The sequence below is a fragment of the Colobus angolensis genome, unplaced genomic scaffold (assembly GCF_000951035.1).
Source record: "Colobus angolensis palliatus isolate OR3802 unplaced genomic scaffold, Cang.pa_1.0 Scaffold498, whole genome shotgun sequence".
NCBI classification, from domain to species: Eukaryota; Metazoa; Chordata; class Mammalia; order Primates; family Cercopithecidae; genus Colobus; species Colobus angolensis.
Genome location: NW_012118465.1, coordinates 1,056,540 through 1,069,877, shown reverse-complemented (window position 1 = coordinate 1,069,877; position 13,338 = coordinate 1,056,540). Strand labels below are relative to the sequence as shown.

The 13,338-nt window shown below is 40.0% G+C and overlaps 1 protein-coding gene across 1 annotated transcript in view; it reads right to left on the bottom strand.

Annotated features, from left to right (window-relative positions):
* Positions 1-6,517: 6,517 nt before the first annotated feature.
* Positions 6,518-13,338, bottom strand: part of LOC105524313 (sulfotransferase 1C2-like) — a 32,011-nt gene continuing 25,190 nt past the window's right edge. The window contains exons 6-7 of the mRNA XM_011959508.1: positions 8,046-8,220; positions 6,518-6,630 (exon numbers count right to left, since the gene is read on the bottom strand). Coding sequence (XP_011814898.1) covers positions 6,518-6,630; positions 8,046-8,220 — 288 coding nt within the window. The remainder of the gene's footprint in view (positions 6,631-8,045; positions 8,221-13,338) is intronic.

The following is a 13,338-nucleotide window of genomic DNA, read 5'->3' as shown; positions in this document are numbered from 1 at the left end:
TTAAAACAATCCTTTAACCCTTTAGGCAAAAAAAAAAAAAAAAAAAATCCACATTCCCATGCCTTCTTATAATCTTCTACCAAAAGTATTAATATATTCTACTTTCCTTACATGCCTTGCACATAGAATTGTTTCTTCAGTAGTCTCAATTACATGTTACAACATTAGTATATCTTGACTTAAAACAATCCTTTAACCCTTTAGGCAAAAAAAAAAAAAAAAAAAATCCACATTCCCATGCCTTCTTATAATCTTCTACCAAAAGTATTAATATATTCTACTTTCCTTACATGCCTTGCACATAGAATTGTTTCTTCAGTAGTCTCAATTACATGTTACAACATTAACTCTTAGCAACTTTTACTTTTGGTGGAAACCTTGGTAAGTTTGGGATTTTAATTATGTACTAGCTGTGGAGTCTAGCCTAGGACACACCAGGCAAAAGTGCAGACAAAGTCTACTCTTTCCAGCATCTAACTCCACGTGTCCCTTACCTAGCTGTAAAGCATGCAAGTTGTACCGTTAAGAGTCATAGTGGCATTTTTGAAGCATTTAGGAGACCTAATCATTAAGTTGGACATTTTTGCATAAATTCGCTTTCATAAATTCTTTTATGACTTACACAGACCATGTAAGATATATTTAGACTTTCTGACTTGTGTAAACATCCCTCTTTTTGAACAACCAGTCATTTTACTTTCGGACAAGAATTTACCATACAAGATCTTTTCTTATATAAATTGTTGCAGGAAGTCAGGGACCCTGAACAGAGGGACTGGCTGGAGCTGCGGCAGAGGAACATAAATTGTGAAGATTTCATGGACATTTAACAGTTCCCAAATAATACTTTTTTTTTTTTTTGAGATGGAGTCTAGCACTGTCACCTGGGCTGGAGTGCAGTGGCCGGATCTCAGCTCACTGCAAGCTCCGCCCCCTGGGTTTATGCCATTCTCCAGCCTCAGCCTCCTGAGTAGCTGGGACTACAGGTGCCTGCCACCTCTCCCAGCTCGTTTTTTGTACCAAATAATACTTTTATAATTTTTTATGCCTGTCTTTACTTTAATCTCTTAATCCTGTTATCTTCAGAAGCTGAGGATGTACGTCACCTCAGGACCATTGTGATAATTGCGTTAACTGTACAAATTGATTGTAAAATATGTGTGTTTGAACAATATGAAATCAGTGCACCTTGAAAAAGAATAGAATAACAGCGATTTTTAGGGAACAAGGGAAGACAACCATAAGGTCTGACTGCCTGAGGGGTTGGGCAAAAAAAGCCAAATTTTTCTTGTTGCAGAGAGCCTATAAACAGATGTGCAAGTAGGAGCGATATCACTAAATTATTTTCCTAGTATTACTAATATTAATACCCTGGAAAAGGAATGCATTCCTGGGGTGAGGTCTATAAATGGCCGCTCTGGGAATGTCTGTTGAGATAAGGACTGAGATACGCCGTGGTCTCCTCCAGTACCCTCAGGCTTACTAGGGAGGGGAAAAACTCTGCCCTGGTAAATTTGTGATCAGACCAGTTCTCTGCTCTCGAACCCTGTTTTCTGTTGTTTAAGATGTTTATCAAGACAATACGTGCACTGCTGAACCTAGACCCTTATCAGTGGTTCTGCTTTTTCCCTTTGTCCTGTTACCTCAGAAGCATGTGATCTTTGTTACACCCTTATTAGTGGTTCTGCTTTTTGCCCTTTGGAGCATGTGATCTTTGTACCTATTCCCTGTTCTTACACCCCCTCCCCTTTTGAAACCCTTAATAAAAACATCCTGTTCTGAGACTCAGGTGGGCATCACAGTCCTACCAAAATGTGATGTCACCCCTGGTGGCCCAGCTGTAAAATTCCTTTCTTTGTATTGTCTCTCTTTCTCAGCTGGCCGACACTTATGGAAAATAGAAAGAACCTATGTTGAAATATTGGAGGCTGGTTCCCCCAATAATAAATTTCTTTTCTCTATAACTTTCTTTGCATAGCTAGGGGCCATGGATAATCCACATGTTCCAAGGTCTTATCTAGACTTCAGTTCTCCCAAATAAATTGAACAAGTTTTAAAAGTCAAATAATTCATAATCCTTTGGGTATATACCCAGTAATCATGCTGCTATAAAGACACATGCACACGTATGTTTATTGCGGCACTATTCACAATAGCAGAGACTTGGAATCAACTCAAATGTCCATCAGTGACAGACTGGATTAAGAAAATGTGGCACATATACACCATGGAATACTATGCAGCCATAAAAAAGGATGAGTTTGTGTCCTTTGTAGGGACATGGATGCAGCTGGAAACCATCATTCTTAGCAAACTATCACAAGAACAGTAAACCAAACACCGCATGTTCTCACTCATAGGTGGGAACTGAACAATGAGATCACTTGGACTCGGGAAGGGGAACATCACACACTAGGGCCTATCATGGGGAGGGGGGATGGGGGAGGGATTGCATTGGGAGTTATACCTGATGTAAATGACGAGTTGATGGGTGCTGATGAGTTAATGGGTGCAGCACACCAACATGGCACAAGTATACATATGTAACAAACCTGCACGTTATGCACATGTACCCTAGAACTTAAAGTATAATAATAATAAAAAAATAAAAATAATAAAATAAGTCAAATAAGCAGTTTATGACCTGAAAGCATTTAATAAACTTAATATTTGACCTGAAAAATTTAGACCAAATGTTTACATTTTTGAGAATATTTATATTTTACCAATAATTTTTAAAACTGTCTTTATTTCCCAAAGATTACTTAAGTCACATGGACCAAAAGGCATTACACTTTTTACTTTTCTGACAAAATATTTCATTTAAAATCTTATTATTATATAAAGCAATTAATTAAAACTCTTTCATATATAAACATCACACAGATAATACGTATAAATACACAGACAAAAGATAAAGGATCATCCTCTAAGCCAAGAATTGTACGCTGAACCTGGGCTACCATTGTAAAAAGAGAAAGCATGGCTACATGGTTACAAGGGCAAGCTCCCAAGGACATACAAGACAAGAGGGAAACCTCATACAGTTTTTTCAGGGATCTGCAGCAAAGTTTGTAACTGATCAGTTTTCTGGGCCATCTTGAAAAGTGGGCTTACAGGTGTCCTAAGCCCACATTCTATCACAAGGTACTCCTCTCCATTACAGAACAGAAAAAGACACAAAAAGCACACCAAATTCACTGCAGCTTAAGACTAGCCTCATAAGTCCTTTTTCCCATTAATTAAAACATTACAGGAAATAACCAGTGTTTTTTTTTTTCCATTTATTCAACCAGTTTGCACAGAGAAAGAGAGAGAGAGAGAGATAGAGAGATACTGAGAAAGAGGAAAGCATTGCCTGAGGCAGAGTGGGGAAGGCAAGGCACTCAGGAAGGCCAGAGAAAAGACCCATCCATTGCAGCTGACACTGAAAAGTTCAGGCAGCTGCTTGTCAGTACGGTAGCAAAAGGATCTTTTCCAGCAGTCCCATTTATTGGGAGATCCTGCTCCCAATGTTTAACGTGGGTTCTTTTCTATTTCTTAGGTGTCTCGGCTGGTTTGAGAAATAAAGGGAAAGAGCATAAGTGAGAGAAATTTAAAGTTGGGTGTCCAGGGGAGACATTACATATCGGCAGGATCCGTGGTGCTCCCTTAGCTGTAAAACCAGCAAGTTTTTATTAGCGATTTTCAAAAGGGGAGGGAGTACATGAATAGGGTATGGGTCACAGCGATCACATACTTCACAAAGTAATAAAATATCACAAAACAAATGGAGGCAGGGCGAGATCACAGGACCAAGATCACAGGACCACCGGATGGGGCGAAATTAAAATTGCTAATGAAGTTTTGGGTACGCATTGTTGTTGATAACATCTTATCAGGAAACAGGGTTTGAGAGCAGACAACCTGTCTCACCAAAATTTATTAGGTGGGAATTTTCCTCTTCCTAATAAGCCTGGGAGCACTACAGGAGACTAGGGCTTATTTCATCCCTTCAGCTTCGACCATAAAAGATGGCACACCTTGAGGGGGCTGTTCATAGGCCTACCCTCAGGGCACATTCTCTTTCTCAGGGATGTTCTTTGCTGAGAAAAAGAATTCAGTGATATTTCTCCTATTTGCTTTGGAAAGAGGATAAATATAGCTCTGTTCCATCAGGCTCACCGGTGGCCAGTTCAAAGTTACCTCTCTTGTTCCCTGAACATCGCTGTTATCCTGTTCTTTTTGCAAGATGCCCAGATTTCATGTTGTTCAAACACACATGCTCTACAAAAAATTTGTGCAGTTAACACAATCATCACAGGGTCCTGAAATGACATTCATCCTCCTCAGCTTAAGTGTCCGTGAAATCTTCACAATTTATGTTCAGAGATTGCAGTAAATACAGGCATAATAAATTATAAAAGTATTAATTTGGGGAACTAATAAATGTCCATGAAATCTTAACAATTCATGTTCTTCTGCTGTGGCTTCAGCCGGTCCCTCTGTTTGGGGTCCCTGACTTCCTGCGACACCCATTAGCTCTCAAGTTTCGTCTTTTAGGGAGGAAAAAGCTCTCCATGTCCCATGGTCCTGTCCACACCTAATCCTGTCACCTATAACCATTAGCAAGCAGTGCAAGGCAGATTAATCCGACGAGAATAGCAGTTAACATCCCATAGTGCCAAACCTGTTCTTAGCTGAGAGGGACTTTACCAAGAGGGCCCTCTAAACCCCTAAGTTGGACCTCTAACCCAAGGTCAGTCAAGTGTCCATGCCTTTTATTAAGAAGAGTCTCTAACCCGCTCTGTCTTAGGAGAGACTCTAACTCCCCTAAGTTGGGTCTCTAACCCAATCCCATCCTTTACCTAGCTACCGCACCACTTATCCAAAGTTGGCCAATCAGTGCTGCAGTCTATTTCCTTTAGATATGAGGGGTCTTCACAGTATCATCCCTTTAAGGTTAGCCAGAAAGATTTTACTGGAGCCCATCACTTACCAAAAGTTAAGTCATTGAGTCGGTGGTTTCGGCACTATTGTCGCCTCCATGGTTGCCAGAAAGATGTTACAGGAAAGGGGTGTTGATCTAGACCCCCAGAGAGGGTTCTTGGATCTTGCACAAGAAAGAATTCAGGGCGAGTCCATAGAATAAAATGAAAGTAAGTTTATTAAGAAAGCAAAGGAATAAAGAATGGCTACTTCATAGAGCAGGGCCAACAACTGCTGGTTGCCCATTTTTATGGTTATTTCTGGATTACATGCTAAGCAATGGGTGGATTATTCATGCCTCCCCCTTTTAGACCAATAGGGTAACTTCCTGATGTTGCTGTGGCATTTGTAAACTGTCATGGTGCTGGTGGGAGTGTAGTAGTGAGGACGACCAGAGGTCACTCTCGTGACCATCTTGCTTTCAGTGGGTTTCAGCTGGCTTCTTTACTGCAAGCTGTTTTATCAGTAAGGATTTTATGACCTGTATCTTGTGCCAATCTCCTATCTCATCCTGTGACTCAGAATGCCTCAGCAGGTCTCTGCCTCATTTTACCCAGCCCCTATTCAAGATGCAGTTGCCCTGGTTTACACGCCTCTGACTGGGGTTGGGGGAGATGATAGAGCTACATTCTCTTTTTCCTAAATATTGCTCTGCTTCTTGCTGCCTTTGGGTTTTGTCACTGGAGACTTACTTCATTGGGCCTTAAAGGATTTCTGGGTCTCAGGAGAGACCTCTGAAATGGGTGTCTCTAAGGTTTTTAAAAGTAAACTATTAAGTAGGGCAAACCTGAACTCTTGAGGAAGAGGAGACGAATGTTGACTGTGCTGAATGTGGAATGTGTGCTTTGAGGCCGCAGCATGGACTGTTGAAAAATATCTGAGGTTGCATATCTTAATTTCCACTGTTGCTTTCCTGGGGCTCCATGCCGTACAACTTTGTTTGTTCTCCTCTTTGATCCCTCTGCACCAACAATCTAGTGTAGTGCTTACCTGGTAATAATGGCTGTGCTCATACTGTGATCTTTTATTAGGCTGTACCTTTATTAGGAGTAAGGATCTTATTCTTATCATCTTTTGGTGCTGCCCATTGCCTGGCATGAATAAGGTGCTCAAAATATGTCTGTTTTCAAATGAATGGGGCTGGAATTTTTGCTAAGTAAGATTATATTGCGTAGAACTTTTGTAAGTAATGAAATAATTGTTTTAATTCAAATAAAATTATAATAAAATACAGAAGGAGGATATATAAATGGAACAGAAATGATTAAATATGTTGTATATATATTACATGTTGAGATATTGAAATTCACCTAAACTCTAAAAATCTGTGGAGAAGGGAGAAAAACACAAAGCGTAATAATTATATAACAAGTCAGATTGTGGTAATCCAAAAAGCAGGTCAGAAATTCAAGGATAAAGAATGTTCATGCCTTTGTTTAAAAACTCTTACGCTGAGTCAGACAAACCATTAGTGGTATTTGGAAACAGATTTCCTTTTCATTTTACAGAGGCTAGGGAGAGAATAAGTTTTATCCTCTTGCTGTGTTTATTAGAGTCCCATGCAAAATGACAGTGAAGTGTCAGCCATATTTTTCTCATAGTATTCATTAAATTGATTGTTCTGAGCTTCAGTGAACTGATTTTTCCAATCTCCCACAACTCCTGTGAAGAGTAATGCAGAGCATATTCAATGATATTTTCATAAACTTTTACCATTTTGGATTTAGATAATCTCATGCCTCTCAATACTTAGATTGCTTATATAGATATTAACACATTGTCCTGCTGACATTGAAGTGAGAAAAGAAGTCACAGGTATGATTACTCCATTTAATAGGTGAGGTATTTGTAAATAGCAAGTTTTGTGTTTCAGTAAAGCCTGAACTCTAGATCACAGGTTGCCTAATTATCTGCACTTCTCTACTGTACCAGCACTTTCTTAAACCTTCATACATCTAACATTCTATTCAAGTTAGTGAGACCTAATTTTCTTACTCCCTCTTCAGAGGTCACCGAATGACCACATTCTCAGAGTATCATATGCTCCTTCCATCTGTGCCTCTAGTTCAGGCAAAATTCTCAGTTGAACACAACTGAGAATTCTCGTTTCCTATCTAAATTCTCATTGCTGTAAACATATCATTAAATTAAAGTAATAGAATATGAAGGAATGGTAGGATTGCCTAACTTTGTTTTATACTTATGCAATAGAGTATTCAAATTTTTTTTGGCTTCAATAGCCAAAAATTGTCAGACAGCTGACAGTAAGCTATTTTTCTTCTATTTGCCCCATAGTATTGAATCTATTTAGGCACTTTGAGCTGTATAACATAATTTTCATGTGTGCCATGTAAATTTGCTTAATTGTCTATGATTAATACCATCATATCCCTTACCAGTTGGTTTAAAAGAAGACTAGGCTAATTGATTAAATTAGAGTGGATACTTCTCCAATAAGCCTTGGATTTTTGCTTACTTTTTTAAAAAAAGGTATTAGATAATTTTTTAAAAAGTTACCAAAATAAAGAGAATGAAACAAAATTTGTCTTCATTTAAGGAGCCAACCATTGGATAGTGGAGGGTGCTCAATGGGCTGGAGGCTGAATCTTGGTCTGGCTAGACTCTGACAATGATGACTCATAGTCCTACCTTGGCCATTCTGTGAGATGACATAGACTGAGTAACACTCGAAGCACCACCCTCTGACTCCTACGGCCAACAACATTTGCCACTGTCTCCCAGAATGTATTGGGAGGAACACTTGTTTCATGGAGATTAATAGGCTTTACTGGAGGAAGAGTTTTTGGTCACATACATTTTTGAAACTCTGAGTTATGCAGAGTTAAACCAGTTTCTTTGCAGAAACTATAATATGCTTCAAAGGGTGTAGGGCAAGGTGTGTAGTGTCCCACACTTCTCTGATGGTGAAGCACACGCTCTCAGAATAAAGCTTTAAACAACTCACTTCAGGAAACACTGTAAACAGTGGTTTCAACTAGTTTGAACATGAGAAGACATTGATAAATTGATATTGTTTATTCTGTTGTTAGAAGAAAGAGAAAGCAACTATACATCACCTTTTCTCAAGAATGGAGCGAGATTATGATTCATTTTAATTTCATTTATGTAGTTGGTCATGGGGTTCTTTTTCATTACATCAAATGAAGTATTATAGACAATTTTGTCTAAAATCTCTTCTTTTAGGTTCTTCCCAAGGAATTCCATTATCTTTCTAATTTCACATTTTGGATCCTGCTGGGGAGAGTAGAAGAAAAGAGAGCTCTCTAACAAAGGAAAAAATATAACAACAGGCAAACCTTAAAAAATTATGGGAATAATGTTTAAAATCTTTTAAACAATGTCAGTTTATGTTTAAAAGTAATTTTGAAATGCTTTGTTTATTAACATATGCAGATCTGTAAATGTCAATTCAACAAATATGGCAATCTTAAAGTGCAGTGATATACAAACAAGTGTGTCTGTTCCTGTGCTGTAGCTGATGTTAAGGGGACATGCTGAGAACGGTTTCATCTGGGAAGTTTAATATTTTACTGGGAAGTTTAATATTTTACTCACTTTCATTGTTAGTAGATAAGAAGTTATTTGGGAAAAACATCACAAGACAGCTGAAAAACTCTGAAGACAAAAGACACAAACTCTTGGGAGCTCTATCACCTGAGAAACCCAAGTACTCATCCTGGAAGATGTAGGGCAAGATTATATTGCCTTTCTACTGCTGCAGCTGGTGGTCTCTTGAAAGGTCTACCTCCTGGCTGGAGGTCATGCAACTCAAGTCATTATAACAACTCATAACAGAACAACCCTGCTCTAAAGAAGGAGAAAAAACAACAGCTAATTCCACTGCCCACATCACCCTGGCTAACCAGAGGTCTTGAGTCTATGCATGTGACAACTTCATTGCTATCATAACCAGCATTGAAGAAAACCAGTGCACTAAACAAAACTACGAACAAGGACTCCCACAGAGTTCATTTCACTCCCTTGCCATCTCCATCAGAATAGGTGCTGGTATCCATGGCTGAGACACCTGAAGATGGATCACATCGCAGGACTCTCTGCAGACACTCCCTAGTGTCAGCCCATAGCCTGGTAGCTCTACTTGGTGGTTAGGCCCAGAAGGGCAATAACAATCACTGCAGTATGGCTCTCAGAAAGCCCTAATCTTAGAGGAAAGCAGGGAGAGCACCACATCAAGGAGTTACCCTGTGGGATAAAATAATCTGAACAACAGTCCTTGGATTCTGGATCTTTCCACTGAAAGAGTCTACCCAAATTAGAAGGAACCAGAAAAGTAATTCTGGTAGTATGACAAAACAAGGTTCTGTAACACCCCCAAAAGATCACACTAGCTCTCCAGCAATGAATCCAAACCAAGAAGAAATCTCTGAATTGCCAGAAAAAGAATTCAGAAGGTTGATTATTAAACGACTCAAGAAGATACCAGAGAAAGATAAAAACCGATTTAAAGATATTTAAAAAATTAGAGGATATGAATGAAAAAGTCTCCAGAGAAATAGATATCATAGGGAAAAGACAATCAGAACTTCTGGAAATGAAAGACACACTTAGAGAAATGGAAAATACACTGGCAAATTTCAGTGATAGAATTGAACAAGTAGAAAAAAGTAATTCAGAACTTGAAGGCAAGGCTTTTGAATTAACCCAATTCAACAGAGACAAAAAAGAACCAAAAAATGAACAAAGCCTTTAAGAAATTTGGGATTATGTTAAACAAAAATAAGGATAATTGGTGTTCCTGAAGAAGAGAAATCTAACAGTTTGGGAAAGTTATTTAAGAGAATAATCAAGAAAAATTTCCCTGGTCTTGCTAGAGATCTAGACATCCAAATACAAGAAGCTCAAAGAATACCCAGGAAATTCATCATAAAAAAGATCTTCACCCAGGTACATAGTCATCAGGTTATCTAAAGTCCAGACAAAGTAACAAATTTTTTTTTGGATATGGTGTTCTGCTCTTGTTGCTCAGGCTAGAGTGCAATGAATGGCATGATCTTGGGTCCTCGCAACCTCCACCTCCCAGGTTCAAGCCATTCTCCTTCCTGCCTCAGCCTTCCAAGTATCTGAGATTACAGGCATGCACCACCATGCTCCACTACTTTTGCATTTTTAGTAGAGATGGGGTTTCTCCATGTTGGTCAGGCTGGTCTTGAACTCCCAACCTCAGGTGATCCACCCGCCTTGGCCTCCCAAAGTGCTGGGATTACAGGCATGAGGCACCATGCCTGGCTAGAATCTTAAGAGCTGTGAATCAAAAACATCAGTTAACCTCTATAGAAAAACCTATTGGATTAATGCAGATTTCTCAGCAGAAACCTTGCAAGCTAGAAGGAATTGGGGTCCTACCTTTAGCCTCCTTAAACAATATAATTAACAGCCAGGAACTTTGCATCTAACGAAACTAGCTTTGTAATGAAGGAGAGATAAACTCTTTTTCAGACAAACAAATGCTCAGGGAATTCCGTGCTTGCAGAGCGCTGGCAAGTTCTGCAAGACCTGCCAAAAGGAGTTCTAAATCTTGAAACAAAACCTTAAAATACACCAAAATAGAACCTCCTTAAGGCATAAACCTCACAGGACCTATAAAACAATAACACAATGAAAAAAGCACAAAGTGTTCAGGCAACAACTAGCATCATGAATAGAACGGCACCTCAAATCTCATTACAGACATTGAATGTAAATGACCTACAGGCTCCACTTAAAAGATACAGAATGGCAGAATGGATAAAAATTCACCAACCATGTATCTCCTGTCTTCAAGAGACTCACATAACACATAAAGACTCACATAAACTTAAGGTAAGGGGGTGGAGAAAGATAATCCATGAAAATGGAAACCAAAAGTGAGCAGGAGTAGCTATTCTTATATTGGACAGAACAGACTTTAAAGCAACAACAGTTAAAAAAGTCAAAAGGGAAGATGGTCAAATAGGAACAGCTCTGGTCTACAGCTCCCAGTGAGATCGATGCAGAAGATGGGTGATTTCTGCATTTCCAACTGAGGTACCTGTTTCATCTCATGGGGACTGGTTGGACTGTGGGTGCCGCTCACGGAGGGTGAGCTGAAGCAGGGCAGGGTGTCACCTCACCCAGGTAGTGCAAGGGGCCAGGGGATTTCCCTTTCCTAGCCATGGGAGGCCATGAGTGACTGTACCTGGAGGAGCAGTACACTCCTGCCCAAATACTGCAGTTTTCCTACTGTCTTTGCAACCGGCAGACCAGGAGATCCCCTCCTGTGCCTGGCTTGGCAGGTCCCACACTCGTGGAGCCCTGTTTGCTGCTAGTGCAGCAGTCTGAAATTGACCTGGGACATGGTAGCTTGGTGGGGGGAGGGGCATCCACCATTGCTGAGGCTTGAGTAGGCAATTCCATGCTCACAGTGTAAACAAAGTGGCAGGGAAGCTCGAAGTTGGTGGAGCCCACCACAGCTCAGCAAGGCCTAATACCTCTCTAGATTCCACCTCTGGGGGTAGGGCATATCTGAACAAAAGGCAGCAGACAGCTTCTCCAGACTTAAACATCCCTGTCTAACAGATCTGAAGGAGGAGTGGTTCTCCTAGCATGGTGTTCGAGCTCCAATAATGGACAGACTGCCTCCTCAAGTGGGTCCCTGAGTCCCATGTAGCCTGAGTGGGAGAAACCTCCAAGTAGAGTCCGACAGACACCTTATACAGGCAAGTGCCCCTCTGGGATGAAGCTTCCAGAAGAAGGATCAGGCAGCAATATTTGCTTTCCTTCAGCCTCCACTGGTGATAGATACCTAGGCAAACAGGGTCTGGAGTGGACCTCCAGCAAACTTCAACAGACCTGCAGCTGAGGGGCCTGTTAGAAAATTCCAAAAACCAGAAAGCCTCTTCTCCTCCAAAGTATCACAGCTCCTCACTAGCAAGGGAAGAAAACTGGACAGAGAATGAGTTTGATGAGTTGACAGAAGTAGGCTTCAGAAGGTGGGCAATAACAAACTTCTCCAAGCTAAAGGAGCATGTTCTAACCCATTGGAAGGAAGCTAAAAACCTTGAAAAAAGATTAGACGAATGGCTAACTAGAATAAACAGTGTAGAAAAGAGCTTAAATGACCGGACAGAGCTGAAAACCACAGTACAAGAACTTGGTGAAGCATACACAAGCTTCAGTAGCCAATTTGACCAAACGGAAGAAAGGATATCAGTGATTGAAGATCAAATGGAATAAAGTGAGAAGATAAGATTAGAGAAAAAAGAGTGAAAAGAAATGAACAAAGCCTCCAAGAAATATGGGACTATGTGAAAAGACCAAGTCTACGTTTGCTTGGTGTACCTGAAAGTGACCAGGAGAATGGAACCAAGTTAGAAAACACTCCTCAGGATATTATCCAGGAGAACTTCCCCAGTGAAGGAGAAATAAAATCCTTTACAGACAAGGAAATGCTGAGAGATTTTGTCACCACTAGGCCGGCCTTACAAGAGCTCCTGAAGTAAGCACTAAACATGGATAGGAACAACTGGTACCAGCCACTGAAAAAACATGCCAAATTATAAAGACCATTGATGCTATGAAGAAACTGCATCCATTAACAGGCAAAACAATCAGCTAGCATCATAATGACAGCATCAAATTCACACATAAAAATATGAACCTTAAATGTAAATGGGCTAAGTGCCCCAGTTAAAAGACACAGACTGGCAAATTGGATAAAGAGTCAAGACTCATTGGTGTGCTGTATTCAGGAGACCCATCTCATGTGCAAAGACACACATAGGCTCAAAATAAAGGGATGGAGGAATATTTACCAAGCAAATGGAAAGCAAAAAAAAAAAAAAAAAAAAAAAAATGCAGGGCATTGCAATCCTGGTCTCTGATAAAACAGACTTTAAGCCATCAAAGATCAAAAGAGACAAAGAAGGCCATTACATAATGGTAAATGGATCAATCCAACAAGAAGAGCTAACTATCCTAAACATATATGCACCCAATACAGGAGCACCCAGATTCCTAAAGCAAGTTCTTACAGACCTACAAAGAGACTTACACTCCCACACAATAATAATGGGAGACTTTAACACCCCACTGTCAATATTGGACAGATCAACGAGAAAGAAAATTAACAAGGATATCCAGGACTTGAACGCAGCTCCGGACCAAGCAGACCTAAGAGACATCTACAGAACTCTCCACCCCAAATCAGCAGAATATACATTCTTCTCAGCATCACATCACACTTATTCTAAAATTGAGCACATAATTGGAAGTAAAACATTCCTCAGCAAATGTAAAAGAACAGAAATCACAACAAACTGTCTCTTAGACCACAGTGCAATCAAATTAGAACTCAGGATTAAGAAACTCACT